Source organism: Lytechinus variegatus, chromosome 7, assembly GCF_018143015.1.
Source record: "Lytechinus variegatus isolate NC3 chromosome 7, Lvar_3.0, whole genome shotgun sequence".
Classification (NCBI taxonomy): Eukaryota; Metazoa; Echinodermata; class Echinoidea; order Temnopleuroida; family Toxopneustidae; genus Lytechinus; species Lytechinus variegatus.
In genome coordinates, this window is record NC_054746.1 from 20,499,091 (window position 1) to 20,523,990 (window position 24,900).

General features: G+C 36.0%; 1 protein-coding gene across 1 annotated transcript; it reads left to right on the plus strand.

Annotated features, from left to right (window-relative positions):
* The first annotated feature begins 9 nt into the window (after nt 1-9).
* LOC121418700 (elongation factor 1-gamma-like) lies at nt 10-21,945 on the plus strand. The gene is made up of 10 exons (XM_041612714.1): nt 10-95; nt 235-393; nt 2,243-2,306; nt 2,687-2,829; nt 3,950-4,093; nt 5,208-5,337; nt 5,703-5,886; nt 11,901-12,079; nt 13,859-13,983; nt 20,661-21,945. Exons 1-10 carry the CDS (start codon nt 84-86, stop codon nt 20,811-20,813), a joined length of 1,293 nt encoding a protein of 430 aa, XP_041468648.1. The 5' UTR covers nt 10-83; the 3' UTR covers nt 20,814-21,945.
* Nucleotides 21,946-24,900: the final 2,955 nt, after the last annotated feature.

Below are 24,900 nucleotides of genomic sequence, written 5' to 3' on the forward strand. Positions count from 1 at the left end.
TCGGGAATCTCCCGGCGTGTTGTTCGCGCAGCTCTTCTGCTTCTCTTTTTGCAACGTCAACACGGTCTTTTCAGCTAGCAGCCATGGCTTCCGGGGTAAGTCCACACGTGTATCTTGATTTAAATCCACTTATATTTCTTTCATCTTATCAATGTACGCTCTAAAATACCTTTGTTTGTATTGATATAATATTGAATATTATGATGATCTATTCATTGTCATCTTGTTTTGCAGACTTTGTACACCTATCCCGAAAATACTCGGGCATACAAGATCCAGATCGCTGCTGGTTACAGCGGTACACAGCTGACCGTTGTGCAGGACCCACCGGCTTTCAAGCTTGGCGAGACCAACAAGTCAGCCGAGTTCCTGAAGAAATTCCCGTTGGGAAAGGTAGGCCTCTCTCTCTTTCCTTCTCTCTCTGTCAGTCACAAGGGGCTTTGTTTAACTTGGGAGCAAAAACATTGGCTTTGAATTTGATTGACAGTTTTTGAGTGCTGTGGTGAATCGAATTGGGCCAAATCATCATGGTTTCTGCCTCGTCATGCTCGTCGATTTAGATCAAAGCGCACTTGTGACAAAGTGAATGGAGGTGGAAATATCCGCCCTGGACTCTGGAGGCGTCTGGGGAGTAAAAGTCATCTACTTTACGTAGGCTTAGCCAGGCGGCTTCTTGAGAGTAAAAACAGAGGCGCTGGTCCAAAAATTGGGATTGTCCCAGAAAACAAGGATATCTTCATAAATCAAGACAAATCATGTCTTGATAAATTGAGACTGTCCTTGTTTAAGTATGGGGACGTTTTTTTTTTTTCACTTCCTCCTACGGGACAAAGACAGCAATTACGGAAATTGAGAGTGCTAAAAATAGATTCAGTGACCTCAATTCCCCCCAGTTCACCGTCTATTTTTCATGACTTACCGTCTTCCAATAATCTTGTTATGAAACCTGATATGTTTACATTGACTAGCACACTTGATTGGTGTCGGCACTTGACAGGTGAACGAACTTTCCTAAAGACCTAAGATGAATGTATTTAATGTAATTTTTACCTTCATTGGCATAATGGCGCCCTCCCCATCATTGCATTAATTCCCAGTATGGCCGCTTAATACATTGACGAGTGGATACCATGCACGACCAAAAAACATGTAGGTCCTAAAAGGATTTATTTTTCAAGAAAGGGCACGTTCCGTACATAACGTGAGAAGGGTGTCAAAAACACAAAAATAATGAAGAAAGGGTATCTCGCTAGGAAAGCTACGTGTTCAGGGTTGAATGTGCTGGGATGATAAAATGAAATTAAAATGTTTTATTAAAGGATGTCCCTTTCCCCCCAACACTACGTGTTTAAAAACCATATGGTGTGTAAAGGTACCCCCTACGACCGATGGACGTGTGAAATAAAATATCACTGTACTTGTTTAGGGATTCATTTCAGGGAATACTTGCCAAGAGTATCGTTTTATTTCCAATACTTGTTGAGGGTAGGGTTTCAGACGCCAATACTTGTTAAAGCCTGTGTATAGCTTGGTAAAGGGTCAATAATGTGATTGATAATCGAATATCATCTAATATGACAGTCTTACTGAAGCGTAGAGACCGTTAGATATTTTTCCAACTGCACTTCTCTGAGAAAATTTCAAATATTCAAATCTTGGATATATAGCGCCCTCTCTCGGCGATGCTTGTTTTAAATTTTAAAAATGGGCATTCAAGCACTTACCTTATAAATTAAGTGATTAGAATTAGATATCCAAAAGTTACAGACAAAGAACATATCTTGAAAGTTTCAGCCCATTCCATGATTTGGAATAGGAATTAATTGAAAGACAAAAACACACAGATATTTTAATTTGATCGGGTGACCCGATCAAGTTAAATTTCCATGTAAATTCGCAAAATTTATCCTGTAAAACACATTTTCATTTCATATCCTCCACATCATAACTGTTATAGGGCATATCCATATCAGCTAGCAATGAATTGGAATAGTGATAGGTGCATTTTGGTGGATTTACCAAAACTATACACAAGCATTTCATAATATGGAAAATATGTGTTTAGGGTGCTTTTCAAGACCCCATGGTCGCACATATAGTATCCACTCGTCAATGGAAGTGGGGCATGAATTACATTTAAAAAAATTTCAGGTTGACCACTCTCAATCACTTTTGACAGTTCCCTCCATATTTTACTTTCATGACCAGAACTAATGTTTAACCTGATTTTTTTTTCATTTAGGTCCCAGCCTTTGAGAATGGAAGTGGAACAACATTGTTTGAGAGTAATGCTATTGCATACTATGGTAGGTTATACAGTATTTGTGTGGTTTATATATTTTGCATAAATGAAATACATTTTAAAGGCGTGGTTGATTGGCTTAAAAGTTACTGTGTGTTTGATTATGTTGCCAATTCATTGGGTATTGTCTTAACATCTCTTTCAAGAAGATACTGTAGGAGCTATAGCTGGTCACAACATTTTGCATTTTTTATTGCAACTGTTGTATAAATGTTGTGTAATTTGTATAGCAAGACTTGTCAAATACTGCAAATTTAAGTGTTGTAATTTTACATTTTCTGAGATGTCCTGTCCGTCTTAACATGGAATTGCCTATAATCTAAAAATTGGACGATGCAATTTAAAAGGATTAGATTCTCACACTGTAAATATCTTTTTATATAGTGAGCAATGAACAGCTGAGGGGTACTGATGATTTGTCAAGAGCTCAGGTTCAGATGTTTGTCAACCTAGCTGATAACGAGATTGAGCCGGCTGCCAGCACATGGGTTTTCCCAACATTGGGTGTAGTACAGTACAACAAACAGGTATTTCTATAAGACTTATTGAGAAGCAATTAGAATATTTGAAAAGATAATCCTGTGCACCTCTTTACAAAGAATCGTGGATCCTTGTTTCTTCTTCCATTAGTACTAAACTTGTTTTAAACCGACTTCTACTTCATCTTTAAGTACATAATAGAATTCAAAATCAAATTTACAGAATTTGTATATTATCTGTCATTGTAAGAATATTTGATGGTTGGGTTTGATTTCGGTCATATAAGAGTACTTTAATTTACAATGATTAATTACCCAGATGTGTTGATTAAGTTTATGCTGGCTAGAAGATAGATGAATATCAGTGTATTTTTTAACATGTTGAGATTGTTTTGATCAGTGGTCTCGGGCCATGGAATATATACCTGGGTGCCATTTTGTAAAGCTGTTCGCAATTTTAGAGTGACTTTATGAACGACTGGTGATCCTTGTGGTAAATGATATTCACCATTAAATGTTCATTGGTGATTATTTAACATGTAAGAAAGGTTCACTAGTCATTTTTAAAGTTTGTCTTAACTTACAATCAGCTTTATGAAACACCCACCTTGTTTAAAGAGTGGAAGAGACCATTTTTCCCTTTATTTCAATTTGTAGGTGTTCAGTAAATTGTACACCCCTCCGGCCCTCCCCAACATTCAATGATACAACTGGTTTTTCTTGCCAGTAGTTGTTTCATTTGGAATTGGGGGTACATTAAGCATGTGAGGTTTTCGTGTTTGGGAGAGTCTTTCTATACTCTTTATCCAGACCCCGTGCTTCACTGACATTTTAATAATGAAGAACAACAGATTTTTTTCTATGCATCCCATACCAACTATCTTTCTAGTGAATGTAAAGTTGTGTAATTGTTTTCTTTGATTTATATTTTTGTATTTATTAGTGGATAGATACCATGTAAATTAAATGAATGAACTATTGTAACTTTTGAGAAATGATGAGTAAACCCTATTCCCTGGAGATAACTTTGGCTCAGGCCCAAGACTTTGTTTATTATACTGAAATCAAATCATGTGAAACGGGTCATTTAGAGTATGAAATGTGACTTGTTTATCCAAATTGATCTGAGATTGACTTAAATTGATCCCTTCTTCCTCCTTTAATTCAGCAAACAGAGAAGGCAAAGGAGTCATTGAAAGCTGTTCTTAGTTTCCTCAACGAGTACCTCAAGACAAGGACATTCCTGGTTGGTGAAAGGGTCACCCTTGCTGATATCAGTGTAGGATGTCAGCTACTCCTGGCATACAGACAGGTCAGTTTAATAGCGATCTCCTGGTGAAAATGGTTAATGCTTCATGATAAGAGCATATGAAGTTGTTACAATTTAGTGTTAATGAGACATTCATATCGTCAGCAGTAATCGTATCACACATGACAAGGCAAACCCATTTCAGAGAAAATCGACTTAAAAGTTTACTATAATTTCCACACTTTGTCCCTCAGCATTACAACATATTTATTCCTTAAAAAATACATGGTTGGAAAGACCAAGACAATTGCTCAACATTGGCATCTTTATTTTTACACAAAAACCAAGAATCAGAGATATTACATTATTGTAATTTCGTTCTGAGAGGTTTCGATTTTCCCTGTACAAAAACTCTATAGGGGATGCAACAACCCTGGCCACGATTCAGTGTGCATGATCAGTCAAAACGTCTTCCACATGCAAAGTCAATCCAATGCCGTCATCATGAGAAATTGTTGCATCAGTGGGAAATTGGGGTTTTAGGAGAAAGATACTTTGGATGGACAGTATGTAGAAAATTTATTCAATAAAGAATTGGGAATGGTGTTAACAGAGAAGGCTAGGACCCAAGGGTTGCCCAACAGCATGATCATCAAACCTGGTGATATTCGCATAAAGAGAGAGATACAAGTAGTCATGAAATAGCCCCAGGGAGATTGGCAATAACAACCTTCCGGCCAACTGAATCTCCCAAACCGCTTCCATTGAGACAACTATTTTCTTGTGAGTTGCCTTAACATTGGCCATTCAAGAGTTCTTCGAATTGAATTATAGGCTGTTTTCAGACTCTGGATTTATAAGATTGGTCCAATGCTATTAACTTTATTCCAGCTTTGTGAATTTTCCCTATTTATATGCAGTGTGCAACAATGAAAGTTTGGCTTAAATCCCTCCAGTAGCCCTCTGGGGAAGCTAAAGTAACTGTACATTGGTGGAAAGATAAAGAGGAAGGAGTATAATAACACACATTTGCTTGCATTTCGGTATACTCTGGAGCATGGACCTTGAAAAATCAAACTTTTCCAAAGTTCCAAATAATACAGAATTTCTATTAAAAAAAAAAAATGCCTTAATTATTTGTATAATTTTCCCCCCATTCCTCTTGTTTTTATTCCAGGTGTTCGATGTAAACTATCGCAAGGCCTTTGTCCATCTGAATAGGTGGTTTGTCACATTCATCAACCAACCAGAGGTCAAAGCAGTCATTGGAGAAGTCACACTTTGTGAGAAAATGGCACAATTTGATGGTAAGGAGTTGTAGGGCATATTGGGCAAAGAAACCGTTCATTGACTTGTTCTGCGACTATGATCAGGGGGGGGGTTAGGTTTAAAGAAAAGGAGTATAGAATAATTTTTTTTTTTGGGGGGGGGCGCATCTCTTGTCGCACATGGACACATTGATGTTAATAGCACATACTGAAATTACTAGAAACTCAATCTTCCAGAGTCAAGAAAAAGGAAATATTTTTCTTTTCTTGGTAGTTTCCATCAAAGTCAAAATACTTTCAAGGAATGAAATTATGATTGATTGGAACAATCATAACTCTTTGTAAGATGGGGCCTAGAAATGTTTTCATTTTTTTTCACTTGTAAAATCTGTTTTGCCTTGCAGCCAAGAAATATGCTGAGCTATCTGGTGGTGGTGGTTCCGGTAAGAAGGAAAAGAAGCAGAAGGAACAGCCCAAGAAAGCCGAGAAGAAGCCTGAGAAGAAGGCCAAGAAAGAAGTAGTAGAAGAGGATGAAGAACTTCCTCCACCTCCTAAGAAGGTTGATCCATTTGAAGACTGCCCAAAGAGGTAATGCAGTTCTGTCAATGTCTAAATGGCTCTTGGAGAATGGGAGTTATTCAGTTTGAGATATATTTTTGGAAGCAAAACAGTAAACTGGTATAAAATGTTAGTCTCGACTTGTCAGTGTAATCTTCATAAAGATGATGAATGATCATGTTATTTTCTTAATTTGTATATCTATAGGTATAATGTAAAATGGTAGAATTTTGCATTTTTTGATCACGAAATCAAGCAAGACTTGGTTTGTGAACCACCTTGTTTGTCTATTGATGAAAGCTGGATGGAAACCACAGATGTTAACAAGGAAATTACTGTTAAGTGGTCTCTGAAGTGCAGTTCTATCTTTTGCCAAACACAGAATTCATCACAATTACTTAATTCTTTGTTTCAGTTATTCCTGATTATTTGCTGCAGTTTCAATCTGGTTTTCATAATTGCAATTGCCATTTCATATTTCTTGAAAAAAAGAAATGAGTATGAATATACTTAAATCCTTTTGTTCCTCCTCAAATATCCTAGTGTGAATGTTATAAAGATAAGCAAAATTGATTTGTTATTGAAATAAGCATCAGATGTTTGAGTGTTTGCATGGTGGCATATACAATTGCTGATGTGGTTTAGGGTACACCATGTGGAGTGTTATAGAAACAGTGGATAGAAGAAGAGAAGAAGTGGATAGGCAAGAAAGTGGAGATTTGAGAGTAGAGTATTCTTTCTTGAAAATAGTCCTGAAAGGGACTGTAAACCAGAAGGAATGTTGAGTGAGAACAGCTTGAGTAGTAGAGCTGATGAGGAGATGCTGGCTTGAGTCGGCGAGTAGAGATGATGAGTAGTAGAGAGACTCGGACAGGTTGACTGTCTGTCTTCAGGTCTGTCCTGAAGGCCTATCCACTTCTTCTCTTCTATCCACTGTTTCTATAACACTCCACATTGTGTACCGTAAACCACATCAGCAATGAAATTAGCATGTACTGTAAGAGTGTGAGATCAAAATGTTGCTGGGCAAGGAACTAGTGAGTATTTCTGTAGTTTATGCTTAAAGGGGAAGTTCACCCTGAAGAAAACTTTGTTGTAAAAATAGCAGAAAAAATAGTAAAAAATATTGGTGAAGGTTTGAGGAAAATCTGTTAAAGAGTAAAATCTGTTAAAGAGCTCAAAATTTGGGATTTGTGACGTCATAAACGAGCAGCTGCCCCATGTGTTATGTAATATAAAATGTATGAATTTCAAATTTTGTATGGTTCCTGATGACTTAATTAGGTGGTCTGTCTATGACAGATCACCTATTGATTTCGTCAGAATTTTCTTTATTATTTATTTATTCTTAGCACCTATGTTTGTCGCCAACTTTTCTCGGAATTGGCTGAATCAATTTTGCTGATTTTTTCGTCATATATAGAATCTATCATAGAGACGGCAAACTAAGCTTTTCAAGGTCATATGGTCATGATGACGTCATCTACGCGCCATTTTGTAAAATCCTTCATTTGATCATATTTTCATTATCAATTATCAAAAATTAACAATATTTACATGACATTAACTTCATGTCAAGGGTCAACTGTCAATGTCATCAAAGGTCATGTAGAGGTCATGACGCGCGCGTCAAAGGTAAAAAAATCGTCTAAATGACCTATAAAATTTTTTGGGTACGTTTCAGGTCATTTTAAGCATTTCAAAAATTTGCGCGCGCGCGCGTTTCCGCGCGTTACACCTTAACGCAACGCAGAAAAACCGTTTCTTTTAATATCATTGCATTGCTAATAAAATTCTGAGCAATTTGATACCTTGATCAACCTTCTACAACCATTAATATAGAAATTAACACCCATTAAAGTTTGCAGCACGTGTGCGCGCGAGCTCTCACTATAGGCCATATATGGGCAAAAACATGCCTATTGTAAATTCACTGTAGCTCTTTAAAAAGTCCGTTGACCCCCAATTTTTTTTTCATATATCGATAGAGTATGAGTTGTAGATTTGATTTCATGTCACCATTGTCCCTAAATTATATCGTGACGTCATCAAATAGGCGCCCAAACTAAAAATTTCATTTTTTTCAAAAATGACGTCATCAAATTTATGCAAATTTGGCTGTAACTTCTCGAATATAAATCATTTTTCGCCCAGATTTCAATATGTTGTAGTTTATAATGTACTCTTTCTCCTCAGTTAACATGAATATTCGTTTTGAGAAACGCATCATTGTGTAAAACAGCGATGAAAAGAGGCATGTCATTTTTCCTCATTTTGCGTGTAATCTCTATGGGACATGACTTTTTCCCAAAACTAGATTCGACATTCCTCTATTTCGTGAGCCATATCTCCATTTTTTCTTGTCAGCTTTCCTTGAGCTTTTAACATGTTGTAGCTGAGATTCTGGGCTATCGGAAGTGTGCCCTTCATTTTTTGATCAGATGCCGGGATCATGCCCGTATTTCACTTGCAAAATTGGAATTGTAATTCTCAAAATTGCTTACGTGTAATCTCTATGGGGAATATCGTGGCTCAATGGATAACGCATTTGACTTGCTTTCTCGAGGGCGGAGGTTCGATTCCTGGGGTAGAAAAGATGATTTTTTTTTTCGTTTTTTTTTCTTTTTGCCACCTCTTACATGATCCTTTATGATAATTAAAAGGTATGAAAGTTAAAATTTAGCAAGATAAAACAGATTATAATTGTTTTTTTCATATCACATGTATTTTGTGTGTAATCTCTATGGGACATGACTTTTTCTCAAAACTAGATTCGACATTCCTCTATTTCGTGAGCCATATCTCCATTTCTGTCAGTTTTGCCGGAGTTTTTAATATGTTATAGCTGAGATTCTGGGCTTTCGGTAATTATCCCTCCACTTTTTGATCAGATGCCGGGATCATGCCCGTTTTTCACTTGCAATATTGGAATTGTAATTCTCAAAATTGCTTACGTGTAAAGTCTATGGGAAACATTAATAATCACATTGAGCAATGGTCAAAATTTATTCTTAGGATGTCTAGAATCAAGATTATCAATCATATCTAAATTATTCATTTTATACATTAGCCGACTCTGAATGAAAAATCATGACAGACCACCTAATTCGTCCGCATGACGAATTAAATTCTATTTATCTATATGTCCGTCTGTCTATGTTTTATTAATATAACCACCTATCATTTATCTCTCAATCGATCACTTGATCCATCCATGTTCTATCCATCACTCCATCCATCTATATATATATATATAATCATCTATCTTGTATGTATCTGTTTGAAGATGTATGTCTGACGATTGTCATCACCACATCAATAATCACATTTAGCAATGGTCAAAACTAATTCTTAGGATGTCTACGATCAAGATTATCAATATATCTAAATGATTTATTTCATACATTAGCCGACACTGAATGAAAAATCATGACAGACCACCTAATTCGTCCGCATGACGAATTAAATTCTAGTTTTGTTTTCTTTTCATGATCGGGTGTGAAATGATTTGTCTATTGATATACAAAAGTTACAGTGAAAACCATTTTCAATTTTCTGAGAAAATGACATTTCATTGATTTTTTACCATTCGCTATGTAGGAATGCTGCTCGCATATGACGTCACAAATCAAATAATTGAAATTCTAATAACTTTTTAATTATTTGATGAATTTTTCTCAAACCTTCGGCAATATTTTTTATCATTTTTTCTGCTATTTTTACAATAAACTTTTTGTCAGGGTGAACTTCCCCTTTAAAGCAGATGCTACTCAGAAAAGGGCTCTGGCTATTTGGCTTTAAGCCTTGTCAAATGATACCAACTGACTCTTTTGATGTACCTTTAGCGTTCTTAACGATGTTGGAAAATTTACATCCTAAATCCCCCAACATTCAATGATTCATCTGGTTCTATTGCCAGTAGATGTTTCATTTGGAATTGGGGGTACATTAAGCATGTGAGGTTTTCGTGTTTGGGAGAGTCTTTCTATACTCTTTATCCAGACCCCGTGCTTCACTGACATTCCTATGAAGTGGAAAGGATGAGTGCATTAGTTTAAAAGTGTCTTTGGGGGATTTCTTTGTGTATGTGTGTGAAGAAAATATTTATAGATTGGCAGAAAGCCTTGTTATACAATATTTGCTCTGAGTCTCCATGTCCCAAACCTAATCTAATCACTCAGAGCAATTGCATTAAAAATAAAATGTTACAATTATTAAGAAATTATGCATTATTGGTGTGACCAATCGCTTTTGAATTATATCCACATCAATTAAAAATTTATAATGTTTTCATGTACTGGGACGGTGCATGGAGTCTGTTTGATGTGCAGGGACTTGTATGTGAAACTCACTAATGATCATTGAGACATTTCATGTAGATCAGTCTCTTGTGCAGGAAAACATGCTGCACTAACCTCTATGGTTTGTAAACTGACGGAATCCATTGTCACTTAATCTATCAGAACCCATTTGAATGAGTACTCTGGTGAATCCCCAGCAGCACAGGCCTATGGAAGGTTGTTCATGAGTAACACACACAATTGATGAGTGTAATGCATGGTTGAATATCCTTGACAAAACTGCCTCCCAAAATCCAAAATTGGTGCAGTATTTTTAGATTTTGCCAAGGCATTTTATGTAATGCCTCATGATGTCCTGAAGAAGAAACTAGCTACAGTTTAGTATAATATATTATAAATACTTATGGCTTTCAACCTAGTAAATGAGATCGCATTGATCGATCTGTTTGATAAGTCAGACTTATCAAACAGATTTATCAATGCGAAAGCCATAAGTATTTACAATAAAACTTCCCTAGCAAGCCTTTCCGTTTAATGTTGTAATATCTTGCAAGAATGCCAACAACAAGTTGTTTACAAGGGCTGTTTCTCAACTTGGTACCTTGTCACTTCTGGAATACGACAGGGTAGTGTAATCGTCCTGCTCCTCTTTGATTTACTCATTAATGATTAGTTTTATTCTCGAACTATTGTTTTAACTTGAAAAATGTTAAGCTGTTCAATTTAACATTCATGTCAATCCAAGATATTCTGAAATCATTTAATTCAAGCAGCTAGAACATTGACTGCATAGTTCTGTCATTCACACATTTCTTTTTGTTTCAGATTCATTACCTACTTCTCTTAAGGTTGATATTGCTCTGCTGTCATTTTACACATGGATTTTGTAAATTTCGGGAACAAGTACCAACAATCTGTTAATTTCTATTTCTATAGGACATTCCCTCTTAAAATACTCTGACCCATATTCTGAAGTCGGGTTTAACTAGACTATGGTCTAATTCTGTGCTAAAATTATGGGAAGCCAAAAGTGTCAAAATATATAGTAAGTTGTGTTTCTTATATTGATTGTGCTCTTTCCTGATTCATTGATGGTGAAGACAATCATCTATTTATATTTCCTAGACAATTATGAATGATTTGAGAGCCAAAATATTATATTTCTACTGTTAGTGATTTATGTAACAATTTGCTATCCATACTTAAACCACAACTTTAAACCTGAGCTTAAGTGAAACCAGAGTTCAAAATACAGGCCTATATGTTTGCTAGTCTTCAGGCACTAGAATTTTAGGCCCTTACAAGCTTTCCATTCCATGGAGGCGCTTCATAAAGAGTCAAGTATTGCTTAGAAATCATGCTTTAATGCCGACATGCAAATGGTTTGTTGCATGCACTCTTATCGCTTAATATGCAGTAGTGTGCGTCCTCTTGGTATGACTTGACCGATGCGATGCCTTTTATACTGCACGCAACTGGAAAGTGCAACATCTAAACCACACATTTTATTAACTATTTATATTATTTTATTAACTGAGGGTGTTTGTGAAACACCCTCAGGTTTATTTAAGCTTGATATTGTACAATGCACAAGGGGATTTCACAAGTTATTTTTTCTCTCTCTATTTTCTTTCAAGTCATATTTAAATATACCAATACCAACGTCTAAGTGGTTGTATTTCGAAAAGGATGTCTTTGAACCTTTAGATTTACCTCACTACCTTTTCATCCTTCCTATTTTAGTGACTTTGACATGGATGCATGGAAGAGATGCTACTCCAACAACGACACAAACACCGTTGCATTGCCTTATTTCTGGGAGAAGTTTGACAGAGAAGGTTACAGCATCTGGCATTGCGAGTACTTTCCATTATCATACCTTGCAGACAACATGGTCTTCCAGACCTGCAATCTAGTATCAGGTCAGTAGTCGATCATCGATGATGAGGAAGAAGAGCAGGATTTAGGTGCATTTCATAAAATGCTATTTGGGGTGATCTGGGAGATTTTATTAAAATACAGGTAACTTTGCCTATTGTAGTCAAAGCTATAGACGTTAGGCTTTTGACGTCATCTCATAGCGACATCCCTCATCAGCTATATATACGTAAACAGAGCTGCTAGAGATGCACCAATGCACGTTAGGCAATGGCACTGACCCCTAAGATGACGGGGTGGTGATGTCAATGTATAAGGTGTATTGAGACCAAAGAAATCTCTTGGTCTTGGGTTATGACATTTTCTTATGCATAATCTGGTTTAAAGTTGCTTTGACTATGGTTAATATTCAACTTCTGGAAGGTTGTCCTTATGCAAGTGCTATTCACTTGCACATTACACAGATGGTATGGTGCATAAAGCAAGCCATTCATAGAAGATGCAGTTTTAGTTTCACCGACATAGCAGAGTGAGACTATAGGCACCGCTATTCCGACGTCGGCGGCAGCGGCGTCAACATCAAATCTTAACCGACGGTTAAGTTTTTGAAAATGACAGCATAACTTAGAAAGTATATGGACCTAATTCATGAAACTAGGACATAAGGTTAATCAAGTATTACTGAACATCCTGTGTGAATTTCAGGTCACATGACCAAGGTCAAAGGACTTTGACCATATGGGGTTATTGTTGATTTACCATCATAACTCTGTAAGTATATTGGTCTAGTTGATAAAACTTGAACACTGAACATCTAATGTGAGTTTCAGGTCACATGACCAAAGTCAAAGGTCATTTAAGGTCATTGAATTTTTTTCAATTTTAGAGGTAATTTTAAGATTGCTGTCATAACTTCCAAAGTTAATAGATATAGTGTATAAAATGGGGATATGGGGGTAATCAAGTATCACTGACAAGTTTTAGGTCACATGATCAAGGTCAAATGTCAATGAACGTAGTATTTTATCATTATATGAATAGTGTTTTTGTGAATAATTATTTTATACTAGTTTTTAAAGTCGGCACTGCTGCATGATGCAGGTGAGACTGCCAGAGGCGCTCCATTTGTTATGAATAATAGTTATAATTGAGAAGGAATCTTGACACTAAAGAGTGGGAGTTAAACTTTTTATGGAATCTCTTCAATCCTTCACTGACTATTGTCAGCATCTTTCTTTCTAAAGGCAAAATCATTAAGATTTACGTAAACAGGCACCCGATTTTTTTGGTTTCCTTATGCTCTCTTTATTATCGTACTGAAAAAGAAAATTTAATATGAAAGCTTGTTCATGAAAGTTCATAAAATAAATGTATTTCTTCATTTATTGTTTTAGTATTTGTTTCCATGTAATGTGTTGGTAAGTCAATTTTATCATAAACAGCAATACATCTATTGATTTCAATCCTCAAAAGTGTAAATGACCACATGTGAGCTTAATGACTCCAAAGTCAAGGTGTAGCTCATGGCCTTGGATACCTTATCTTTTGGCCTTAATGCCCTTTACATTGGCTTGGATATTTTTGTTCCCTTAGTGGCAAGTGGTCTTGCTTTATATGCCTTAGATGATGTTAGTCAGTGGTGATAATGATGGTGTTAATCATGATGATTGTGGTGGTGGTGTTGGTGATGGTGATTACTATGATGACGATGATGATGGTGGTGGTGGTGATGGTTGTTGTGGTAGTGGTGGGGTTGGGTGGTGGTGGTTGGGAGATACTGTGTTGTTGGTGATGATCATGCCATAATCCTTTTTTTTCTCCAGGATTTTACCAGCGTGTAGATAAGATGATGAAGCACGCGTTTGGTGTCATGCTTATCTTTGGAGAGGACAAAAGCACCCAAGTACAAGGTGTCTTTTTCTGGAAGGGAAAATCTCTAATCTTTGATGTAAGTAATGCTCTGTCAAATTTGAACTCTTTTTAATTTTCCATTAGTTCTCCCTCTTAACCCTAATTCTCCCGGGGGGGGCATAATGGCCCCCCTCGACAATTTTCGCGATATATCTGCTGCGCAAATTTTTTTACCTCTCCGCTAACTGACTTTTTACTTTCAAGTCTCGCGCAAATTTTGAGACCAAAATTGTGACGCCAGGGTACGCAGTTACGATATTATGCAACATTATGTATGTGCATGTCAGACCCCAAATTGCTCAAAAACGTGGTTTCATGTACAAATCCAATGCAAATTGTGTATTTAGCCAAAATTCATAAATGTGTCATTATTTCTACATTTACTGATCAAACTTAATTAATTTTGCCTTGTTTATGATCTAGATTAAGTCCGGAACGATTTCTATCGAAAAAAACAATTAAAAAAAAAAACAAAAACGAAGAAAAACATAAGAAATGTAAAGAACAATTAAATACATAAGAAATCGGTCTTGGTACCAGAATTTTTTTCATTCACAATTGTTAGGAATGCTATAAAGAATATTTTCACCCAAAAATAGCTTTCTAGGAGCTTTATTTAGTAAATCAGAGCAAAAAGTATGATTTCATGAATAAATTAGCATAATCAATTCATATGAAATAAAAATATATGAATTCAGTGAAATTTACCAATGCAACTGCGTAGATTACGTCATTCTCTATCTTTCTCTATCTTAAGGGGGGCCATATGGCCCCCCTTAAGATCCCGCTGTACCAAAACCTCCTGTTTTCAAGTACACACCAAATATATTTCCCTGCACTTCGAGTTATTGTTTTATGTAGTGACATTTGCGTCTTTTTCATGACTACTTGAGTAATTGGCCCGTTTTAAGGTCTTAATATGAAATATTGAATGTCCGTGCATACGTTCGCATTAGTGGATTTGTGAGATATGTCTGCTCTTCTTGAATTCCTAAAATCAGTCCTTAAAAATTTCCTTTTTTCTGATCTGAATATCAAAAATTTTCAGCTCGGGCTTCGCGCTCGCATTATTTGGTTAGTGAAATACGTGTGGTCTTATAGTGAATGCCTACAAACAAGCCTTAGAATGCCCTTCAGGTCTGAATTTCCTAAATTTTTAGCTTGCGCTTCACACTCGCAATATTTGATTAGTGAGATGCATGTGTTAATCAGGATTACAATGACCACAAGTGCTTCATGTGTCTAAAAGTAATTCTAACAAAATCAGCAAGCACTTGGCACTTGCATTAGATGAGTATGGTGAGAGATGTACACTCTTAATGGATCCCTAAAATATAGTCCTTAAAATGTCCGTTTGGGGTCTATTAAAAAAAATTTCAACTCACTTTTCATATATTTTGTTTAGCGAGACAGGTACGTATCATGATTAGGGTTGCAAAATTCCCAGGAATTTTCTCGATGGAAACTTTTGATGGGAATAAACAGGAGTTTATTGGGAATTTTCAAGAAATGGTGGGAATTTTTGAAAAATAGCAATTTTCTGATATATACAGGAATTAAAAGGATTACCTTGGCAGATGTTGCTTGATTGTGCTTTGTCAGCAAGTTTAAAGCCAAATATTATGCTCAACAGTCAGACAAGGCAGAATTTCAATGAATTTTAATGTAAAAATTGATTACTGTATGAGTGGCTGAATAGAACATGCGATGGCAGTACATGTACACTGCAAATTATGCTTTACACAAGGGATATATACATGTATACATTTACATTGCTTGTGGAATGATGCCTATTGGATATTCTGATCTTTTTTCAGATGATGAGAATCATTAGTAATAATAAGTGAGAACTTGCTGCTGTTTGCGGGGTTACTATAAATACAGATTGCAGTTCAATTAACCCACTTATAGAAAAAAAACATTTTGTTCATTATTTTCAAAATACTGTAGATCAAATTAAATGAAACTGATATGAGATTGTCATTTAATATAATAGAAAAATTAATAACAAGTTTCTCAATCTCAATCAAGGTCAAAGGTCATTCAAGCTAAACAAAATTTAGTGCATGTCTTTTTTTCTCCCTTTGTGAAAAAGTATTCATCTTGATTGCTTTCAAAGTCAGCCATTATATTGTTATTTCTTGCTCCCCTCACCCCAGTTTTTCGGGAATGGAGGGGGGCATCTTAGAAATGAATTAGCAATGTAAAAATTTTGTTCCTGGACCTGATTTTTCCCTTTTGAAGACTCAAGCCAGTGCCATAGCTGCTGGTGGAATTAGTCTGCTGTGCAAACCTAGTCTGCAGGCACAAACCCTGGTTGAAACTTAGATCAACAAGTGGATCTCCCCAAAAAGACAAGCACATAAAATCTTGTTATCTTAGCGAGAGGGCCTTCAGTACACAAGACATGAGTAGGCTGCACATTCAGACCCTTAACTCTACTGAAAGCTTTGCACAGCAGACAAGTTCAAACCCTTCCTCGAGGAAAGTGGTTTGAATTTGCAGCCCAAAGTTTCTGCCAATGACTTGTGTACAGAAGGTCCTTTTGTTCAACAGAAAGTTTGTGCTAGTCTTGTGTGAAGACCCACTTACGGATCAAAGTTTCAATAAGGGTCTGTGTGTGCAGACATGTGGGGGGGGGGGCAATGTTCTCTTAACATGTTATATATATAAAATCTGTTGACATTTAAAGAAAAATGAAAAAATAATGTAATGCAAAGTGGTTATTTTTTCTATGTTAAATTGAAAAGCTTTAATGCACCATCATGTTAATGGATACATGTAATATAATGTATTTACACAAGGCTCGACATTAGCGGTGGCCCGGGGCCACCAAAAATTCATCTCGGGCAACCATTATTGAAAAAATGTTAAGTTTTGGTGGCCCGAATCGGGCAACCAATAATTTTCAAAGTAGCGCAATTTTTCTCCCGATTTTGCATGTTTTATCAACTTTCTACAGTTCAAATTGCAAGCCAATTCGTCATGCGCCTTTTTTGTTAATCTACACACAAATACACACACACAAAGATTGCATAGTCATGACAGTACGTAGGCCTACCGCTAGCATACAGTAACTATTATTCAGCCGGCCGCGCCGGCTGTCTGGCTGAGCTTTGTGTGCATGAAACCACTGCAGCTAGCTAGCTAGCTGTGCACGAGCAGACTATTCAGACTCAGGGAGCTGCGATACGAAATGTTACTGCTAAGAAACCTTCCCCAGAACTCTGAAAATCTACGTCAAAGTCACATTTTACACCAATGAAATGCCCTTCTACAGTCCGTATTACTGAAACCTGATTATCTGCAAGCATTAAAAGGAGGAATTATGACCTCTCTTTTGACTCAAAAAGACCGATTTCCAAATGCATTAATACACATAAAACACATAGGTGAGTACATCAGAGTCCCATATGTGCATTTGTATGTATGTTGATATTTGGTTTATTTCGAAGCTGTGTCTCTTCTAGCCAAAAATAAACAGGCAGCTTCTTTCTTTCTTGTTTACAAATGACTTCTTCAACCACTCTTAACCCTAAAAAGACTGGGGGGGGCTGATTCAGCCCCCCCCCTCGACATTTTTCGCGATAAATCCGCCGCGCGAAATTTTTTGACCGCGTCGCTCGCTGACTTTTTACTTTCAAGTCTCGCGCAACTTTTGAGACCAAAATTGTGACCCCCGGGTAGGCGGTTCCAAAATTACGCAACATTTCGTAAGTGCATGCAGACCCAACATTACTAAAAAACGTGAATTTGTGTACAAATCCAATGCAAATAGTGTTCTTAGCCAATATTCACAAATGCATCATTATTTTTCCTTTTACTGCTTAAAATCAATTAATTTTATCTTTTTTATGGTCAAAATAAAGTCCCCAACAATTTCCATTGAAAAAACAATAAAAAAACAAAAAGTCGAAAAACAAAGAAATACATAAGAAATTTAGAAAACAATAGAATACATAAGAAAATAAATGTGATTTTGAAATTTTTTATAATCAATTTGATCAGATGCCTATCTAGAGTATGTGAAACAAAAATTAGCATTTCAGGGGCATTATTTTATTAATTAGAGCAAACTTATGATTTTACGCATAAATTAGCATAATTAATGAGACATGAGATTTTTTGCAGAATTTGATGTTATAGTTTTGTAGATAATGCCATGGGTAACGCGTGTGCCAATTTTCGTCACGATCGCGCGATCGACGGCCGAGATCATAAGGGGGGGCTGAATCAGCCCCCCCCCAGTCTTCTTAGGCGTCGAAATAGCCCAGTCTATTTAGGGTTAAGGAAGTAAATACTTTGGGAAGGGATTTCATTGATATGAAATGTGAATTTTTCCATCATTTTGTCAAATATAGGGAAGGAATTTTCTCACTTTTTTTTTTTTGCCGTTTTCTCTTTTTTTTCTTTCATTTTTTTTTACAGTGATTAAACCATTTATACCCCTTCCCATTGAATATGCCTGATTAAAGAACATGTTTCTACTGAATAATAATAATAATTTTCCCCATTTTTTGATAATTTTGTCTTATTCATCTTTCTTACATTTTCTTTTGTTTTTTCTCAAATGTTTTTTTCCTGTTCTTTGTTTTTTCTTTCTTCATTTTTTCTTTTGTTTTATTTCACTTATTCATTTTTAAAAAATTTTGATTTCTTTTTTCAGTATACTATTCTAAAAATGATTTTTGTTTATTTCCCCCTTTTACACATTGTTCTAGTTCTGCAGCATATTTTTCTGTGATTTTCTCCTGCTATAATATGCTGGAAAAGAGAAAATAAACTGGATTTGGGGCCTGCATAATCTAGGTTTTATGATCAAAAAGGAAGAAAGGAAAAATAATTGTTTTGTAAATCTATCTGAGTTTGCTATATGCACTATTTATTTACTTTTATACCATTATGAGTGTGTGTCGATACGGAGATTAAGAGTCCACAACCTGGGAACAATACAATTCTTTTATTCTCTTTCAATCATTTCATATTTACAATGATAGAACAATTTATACCTGTATATTACCACAAAATAAGCAAAGTAAAATAACAGCAAGCACGATTTACATACAAGATGTACAAAGAATAGTGGTATGTGTTAGTGACTGCAGAATATTTCAATTTGTTTTATTCATTTTAAATTAATGTTTTTCTTTATATTTTTCGGGCCACCAAACTTTACTAATGGGCCACCAAAAAAAATTATTTGAAGGTTTTGGTGGCCCGAACGGGCCACCACCAAAAAAAGTTAATGTGGAGCCTTGATTTACATGTATGTACAGTTTGATGAATATTTTATACCCTGGGCAATTTAAAGAATGAAGAATAGTTTAAGTACAAAAAGAAAGTATAATATTTGAGGATATCAATTTATAATGTATATAAAAACAGAATTTATCACTTTTTGTGAAAAAAATGAAAATTCCGGCAGGTGAAAATTCCCGAAACTTTCCATGGAAAGTTACCAAAATTTCTGGAAAGTTTCCAGCCCTTTGCAACCCTAATCATGATTACAAAAATTTGTCTATAATGTCCCTTTTTAGGTCTGAATATTAAAAATTTTCAGTTTGCACTTTACGCATTATTTGACCAGAGACCTACATATCCGTTTAATGGCTCTGTCCTTAAAAATGTCTCCATTAGGTCAGTATACCTGGCAACTGAGCGCGCAAAGCATGCTCACTAAGTGACTCAAAATTTTTGCTGGTGCCCCCCCCCCCAAGCCGCGACCCACAGTACGCCACTGCGAAGAAGTATCGTTATGATAGCTGTTTTAGTTGGAAGCACAAAATGTTCGCTTCATTTTAGATTTGGATTTTTTGTGAAATAGATATTCAATCTCATGGTAACTTATTCTCATATACTTTACATGTTGTACAGGAACCTATTAATTACAAGGTTAGACACACATGTAATCATATCCATTTGTGAATTAATCAACCATGTACTGGCTTCATTGCTTTCGATGATTGGAATTTACATTCTTAATCCCCCAACATTCAATGATTCAACTGGTTCTATCACCAGTAGTTGTTTCATTTGGAATTGGGGGTACATTAAGCATGTGAGGTTTTCGTGTTTGGGAGAGTCTTTCTATACTCTTTATCCAGACCCCGTGCTTCACTGACATACAAATGTGTTGTTCATATCATGATACAGGTGCAACCACTGTTCAATATAATGATAGGCATGTGGGTTGTCCACTTTTTCCTGAGACCTACAAATAGCATAGCCCATGAGTGAAAATTTGAAAAAAATTCATATGATGAATCCAATTCCAAAGCACAAGGGCGGAAAGAAGAATTAGAAAGTTCTAACCTATAGTTAATATATGCCTGGTGTTCAGTCCACTGTGATTAGCGTGGAAGAGTGACATCACAATAAGTGCACCATTTGTTTTGAATCACGCAGATTCAATAGGTGTCCTGGTTTAGTGGATAGGTCTCTCATAGATTGCAAGGTTCCGGGTTCAAATCTTGACAAGGCATGAAAGTTGTTTAGGTAGGCATTTATCTGCATTGCCAAACTTGACCCAGATTAGGTTAACAGGTACATGACAAAGGATGTATTCCTGAATAGCGAAAGCAACTCCTTGCAGCTACATGTATGCTAAAACTTGGGTAATGATTGTGCCGCACCTGAAGCTTCATATTGAAGCTTTGAAAAGCTTCCATATGTGCTGCTCGCTGACACATTGCTGTTTGTCTTTTTCCATTACAGAGGAATCCAGACTGGGCGGTGGACTCCCCCTCATACAAATGGACCAAACTAGACCCTGATGCAGAAGAGACAAAGGAGATGGTAAAAAAGTTCTTTAACGGGGAAGGAGACTTTGGGGATCTCACGGTCAACCAGGCGAAGGTCTTTAAGTGAAAGAAAATCTCTACTATCCATACTGCAAAACCATATGTGTCATTTTGTTTCCATTCATAGTCTAACCCAGCGGTACCTGTCCAGTCACCCCCCCCCCCTTCACACACCTAAGTAAAATCCCATCCAATCTTGATATGGTTTCGATGCAGTATGAAAGTAACATATAAAGAATGGTGGTAAACTAACTTATAATTCATATCCACTCTATTATTTTCAAGTGTAATCTAATTTAAGACAGTCAATGACTTTAAGTACTGTTTCTAATGAGGGTTTTATTTGTATTCTTGTATCAGTGACTTGACATTAACAAGCCAATCATGATTATTGCCTTGCAAATTTTGTGGTCAAACAATATTTGTGAGTGTTATTTTGGTTTAATAACCAAGTTATTTCCATCTGTGCCAGCACAAAACTCATTTTACCAGCTCATCTTATCATTCAAGGCATCACAAATTATCCTGTCCTTTTCTGATTATCAAGGCTCTCAAATTGGGTTCTAATTTAACTTCTATTTCAAAATGTCCAGATGTGCTGTGTCATTTTGAAAAAGAAGAAAAATTTCTCACAATGTAGGTCTCCATGCAAACATCCGCAATCCCACGCTTTTGTCCCTTCCTCCACTCCTGAAAAACCAGACTTTTTCTCTCTATTTCTATCTCTCACTTCATATATTAGATTCAAAGACATGCCAGCAGTTGTGCTTTATTTTCAGACTGTCATAGATCAATAGAAGTATATCAAACTTCCAGAAACCTTATTCTATCTCTCCAGTATGCGATGGCAGCAGAAGCCTATTGTAATTGCCTTCAGTTGATTTTATGTTTTCTCTAGATTATCCTTTAAGAAATTACTACTGAAGATCAGATTTAAGACCTATTTAAGTCAGTTGAAATTGTAAAATATACTTTAAAGTGCAGTTCATAGTAAGTTATGGAATGATGTGTGAGAATTATGGGAAAGTAATCATCTGTTTTTACATTAATTTACTGTGTATTTATTTCATGAAAATTATTCATTTTATGGAAGGTGTGGAATGAGATTCGCCAGTCCCATACCTGGACCTCCAAGAGGTTAACAAAGTCCCGACAGCCAAGGAAAGAAGATTTCAATAAAGTCTTATTATTTACAACTATCTGTAAAAACTGTTTCTCTTTAAAATTTATGATGTGCTTGGTTTTAGTGTGTACTCTGAGAAAAGTTGGGGAAAAAGTGAAGTATTAAAATGATTGAAATGATGACTCTTCACTGAAATGATGATTGTTGATTTAAAATGTTTTGATTAAAATGACTCTATTGAAATGACTGTCGATTGAAATGATGAATGTTGATTGGAATGATGACTGCTGATTAAAATGATGACCGTTGGTTGCTGAGATGACTTTTGATAGAATGGTTGATTTGATGACTGCTGGATGCCAAGATATCTGTTGATACAATGACTGTTCATTGAAGGACAAGTCCACCCCAACAAAAAGTTGATTTGAATAAAAATAAAAACAAGCATAACACTGAAAATTTCATCAAAATCGGATGTAAACAAGAAAGATATGACATTTTGAAGTTTGTGCTTAATTTCACAAAACAGTTATATGCACATCCTGGTCGGTATGCAAATGAGGGGACTGGTGACATCACCCACTATTTTTTTGTATTATATGAATTATTTCCATTTTCTCCTTATTGTCATGAGAAACAAGGTTTCATTTCTCCATGAACATGTGGAATTACCATTGTTTGAACATATTGTGGTCTGACCAAGAGGGACCTTATTGTCAGATCTATGAAAATTTAAATATTGTATGATTCAAACCATAAAAAACAAAAAATAGTGACATCAACTCTCTCATTTGCATGTCACCGAGTTGTGCATATCACTGTTTTGTGAAAATTAAGCGAAACTTTAAATGTCAACTTATTTTACATCCATTTTTAAAGATGAAATTGTCAATGTTATGCTTGTTTAATGTATCTCTATTGATATTGATTCAAATCAACCTTTTTCTGAGGTGGACTTGCCCTTTAACAGTGTTCTGTTGGTTGCTTAGATGTCTGTTGATTGAAATGATAACGGAGCACTGATTGTATAAAGTTTAAAGCAAACAAACTGTTCAAATTTTTATTTTCACCAATTTTACTTACCCTTCCACATTCTATAGCAGGAAACCAGTGAAAACGTTTTAGATATGTGAAATATAGCCATCACTTTATTTGTTGCATATTTTTAAGCTGTCATACTAATGGATGGAAATAAAATGGTTATAGAATTCATATTTTCTCTTTAAAATTCAGACACCGCCCACCAAATAAATTTCGGTGCCTTCTGTTCGAATTGTTCTCGAGTAAATGCACATTACAAGGAATATCACACGAAAGAAGAGGACCTGCTCTCAACATCCGTTTCATTTCTGAAACTACATCGCGAGGTGGTTTTCCAAACTGGTTTGGAAGATCGCTTCCAAGGCCGCTTTGATCGTTCTCACTACGCGTTAAACTAGTTTCCACTAAACTAGTTTCCAGTAAACTAGTTTCAGGAACGTAGTGAGAACAGCCTCTTTGTTTGCAACTAATTTGCGATGAGACCTGGACAATCTCGGTATCGTCTAATCGATGGTCCTCGTGCATTTTACACAAATAGCGCCACCACGCGACCTCTGGTCTTCAGCCGGAAGAAATTATCCTCAAATTATTTACCTCACAAACTTTACTAATGTTAATTTGATTTGATCCCCCTCTTATAATACAAGTAATCCGACCTATATATACCAATAGATTCTCTTTGCCCTAGGTGGGTTTTGGAATGTTAGGAGTGGGAGACTGAAAGATTGCTCAAGCACATGGGTGTTTCGTATGAAGTTTGTTTGCTCGCTCCGGTTGAGAGAGTGCTTATTATTCAACCAAATTTTAAATGACTGAAAATGTAGAGTGATTGATTGATTGATTTAGGTCATAATGATGTCGGGCTTTAAGTTTTCAGTGCTTGTTATTACACCCACACCTGCACTCATAAACTGATAATGTTGACATAGTAGGCCTATAACAAGATACCAACTAAAGACTGCGCCCTTTAATTTGGAAGAAAGTATTTTGATTTCTATCAAACATAGCCCTTGTTTCAATGGGATCTTCCTATTGTTTCTCGATAATCTTATAACGCTCTCGGAGACTCCCACCCAATATAGGGAAATAATGTTTCTTTCCGACAATGTCTCCAAAAGGATAAAAATATTGATACAAAATTATTGGTTAAAAGGTGATAGAATTGGGTTTGAATTTGACTATCATTTTAGGGGTGGGGTCGAACACATCCATCCGTGTAATTTATAGCTCTTTTCGCTATCCCTTTATTGCCAAGCTACACCACCCTTTTTAACGAGATGGTTGAAAGTTTTGATAAGTATAGGTCCAAGCATTCCTTGTACGGTTTGTATTTATGTTGTATGTAGAGATCCTTGATTCTGTTATGGGGATGACGCCAGAGCATATAGCAAGAGAATTGTCATATTCAAACAAGTTTTAACTGATATGTCAAAATTTTGGAATTTAAGTATTAACGTAATATGGAGCATGATAAGTCTTGCATACTGCTTGATTACGCCGCTCTTTTATGCAACTCGAATCCCCCTCCCTTACAGCTTTTTTGTTAGGGTGGACTTGTCCTTTAAGAAGACCCTTGAATTTCCATGTTCTTCTTCATCATTGCAAACGCAATTATCTATAAACTAATGCATTTGACTCGAGAAAAATACCAATTCTCTTCCTTTAAATGTGAAACTAACTTAATGGATCATGGATGCACCCCCCCCCCCCCTCTCTCTCTCTCTCTTTCTCCCTCTGTCTATCTGATATGAAATAATTCTGCATTACGCTCAAATTTCTTTTTGATAGGCGGGATCACACAATCCAAGGTTGTTTTCTAACATGAAAAGAAAGTATCTGTCATATTCTGGCTGAAGAGACATCGATTCACACTCACAATTTTTTTTTCATCCCCGACAAAAATATGTAGCACTGCACTTTTTTATTGTATGCTATGAGCAGTCATTCGTTACATCTTTTTGAGTTCCTGTCTGAATGCAAACAATGAAAA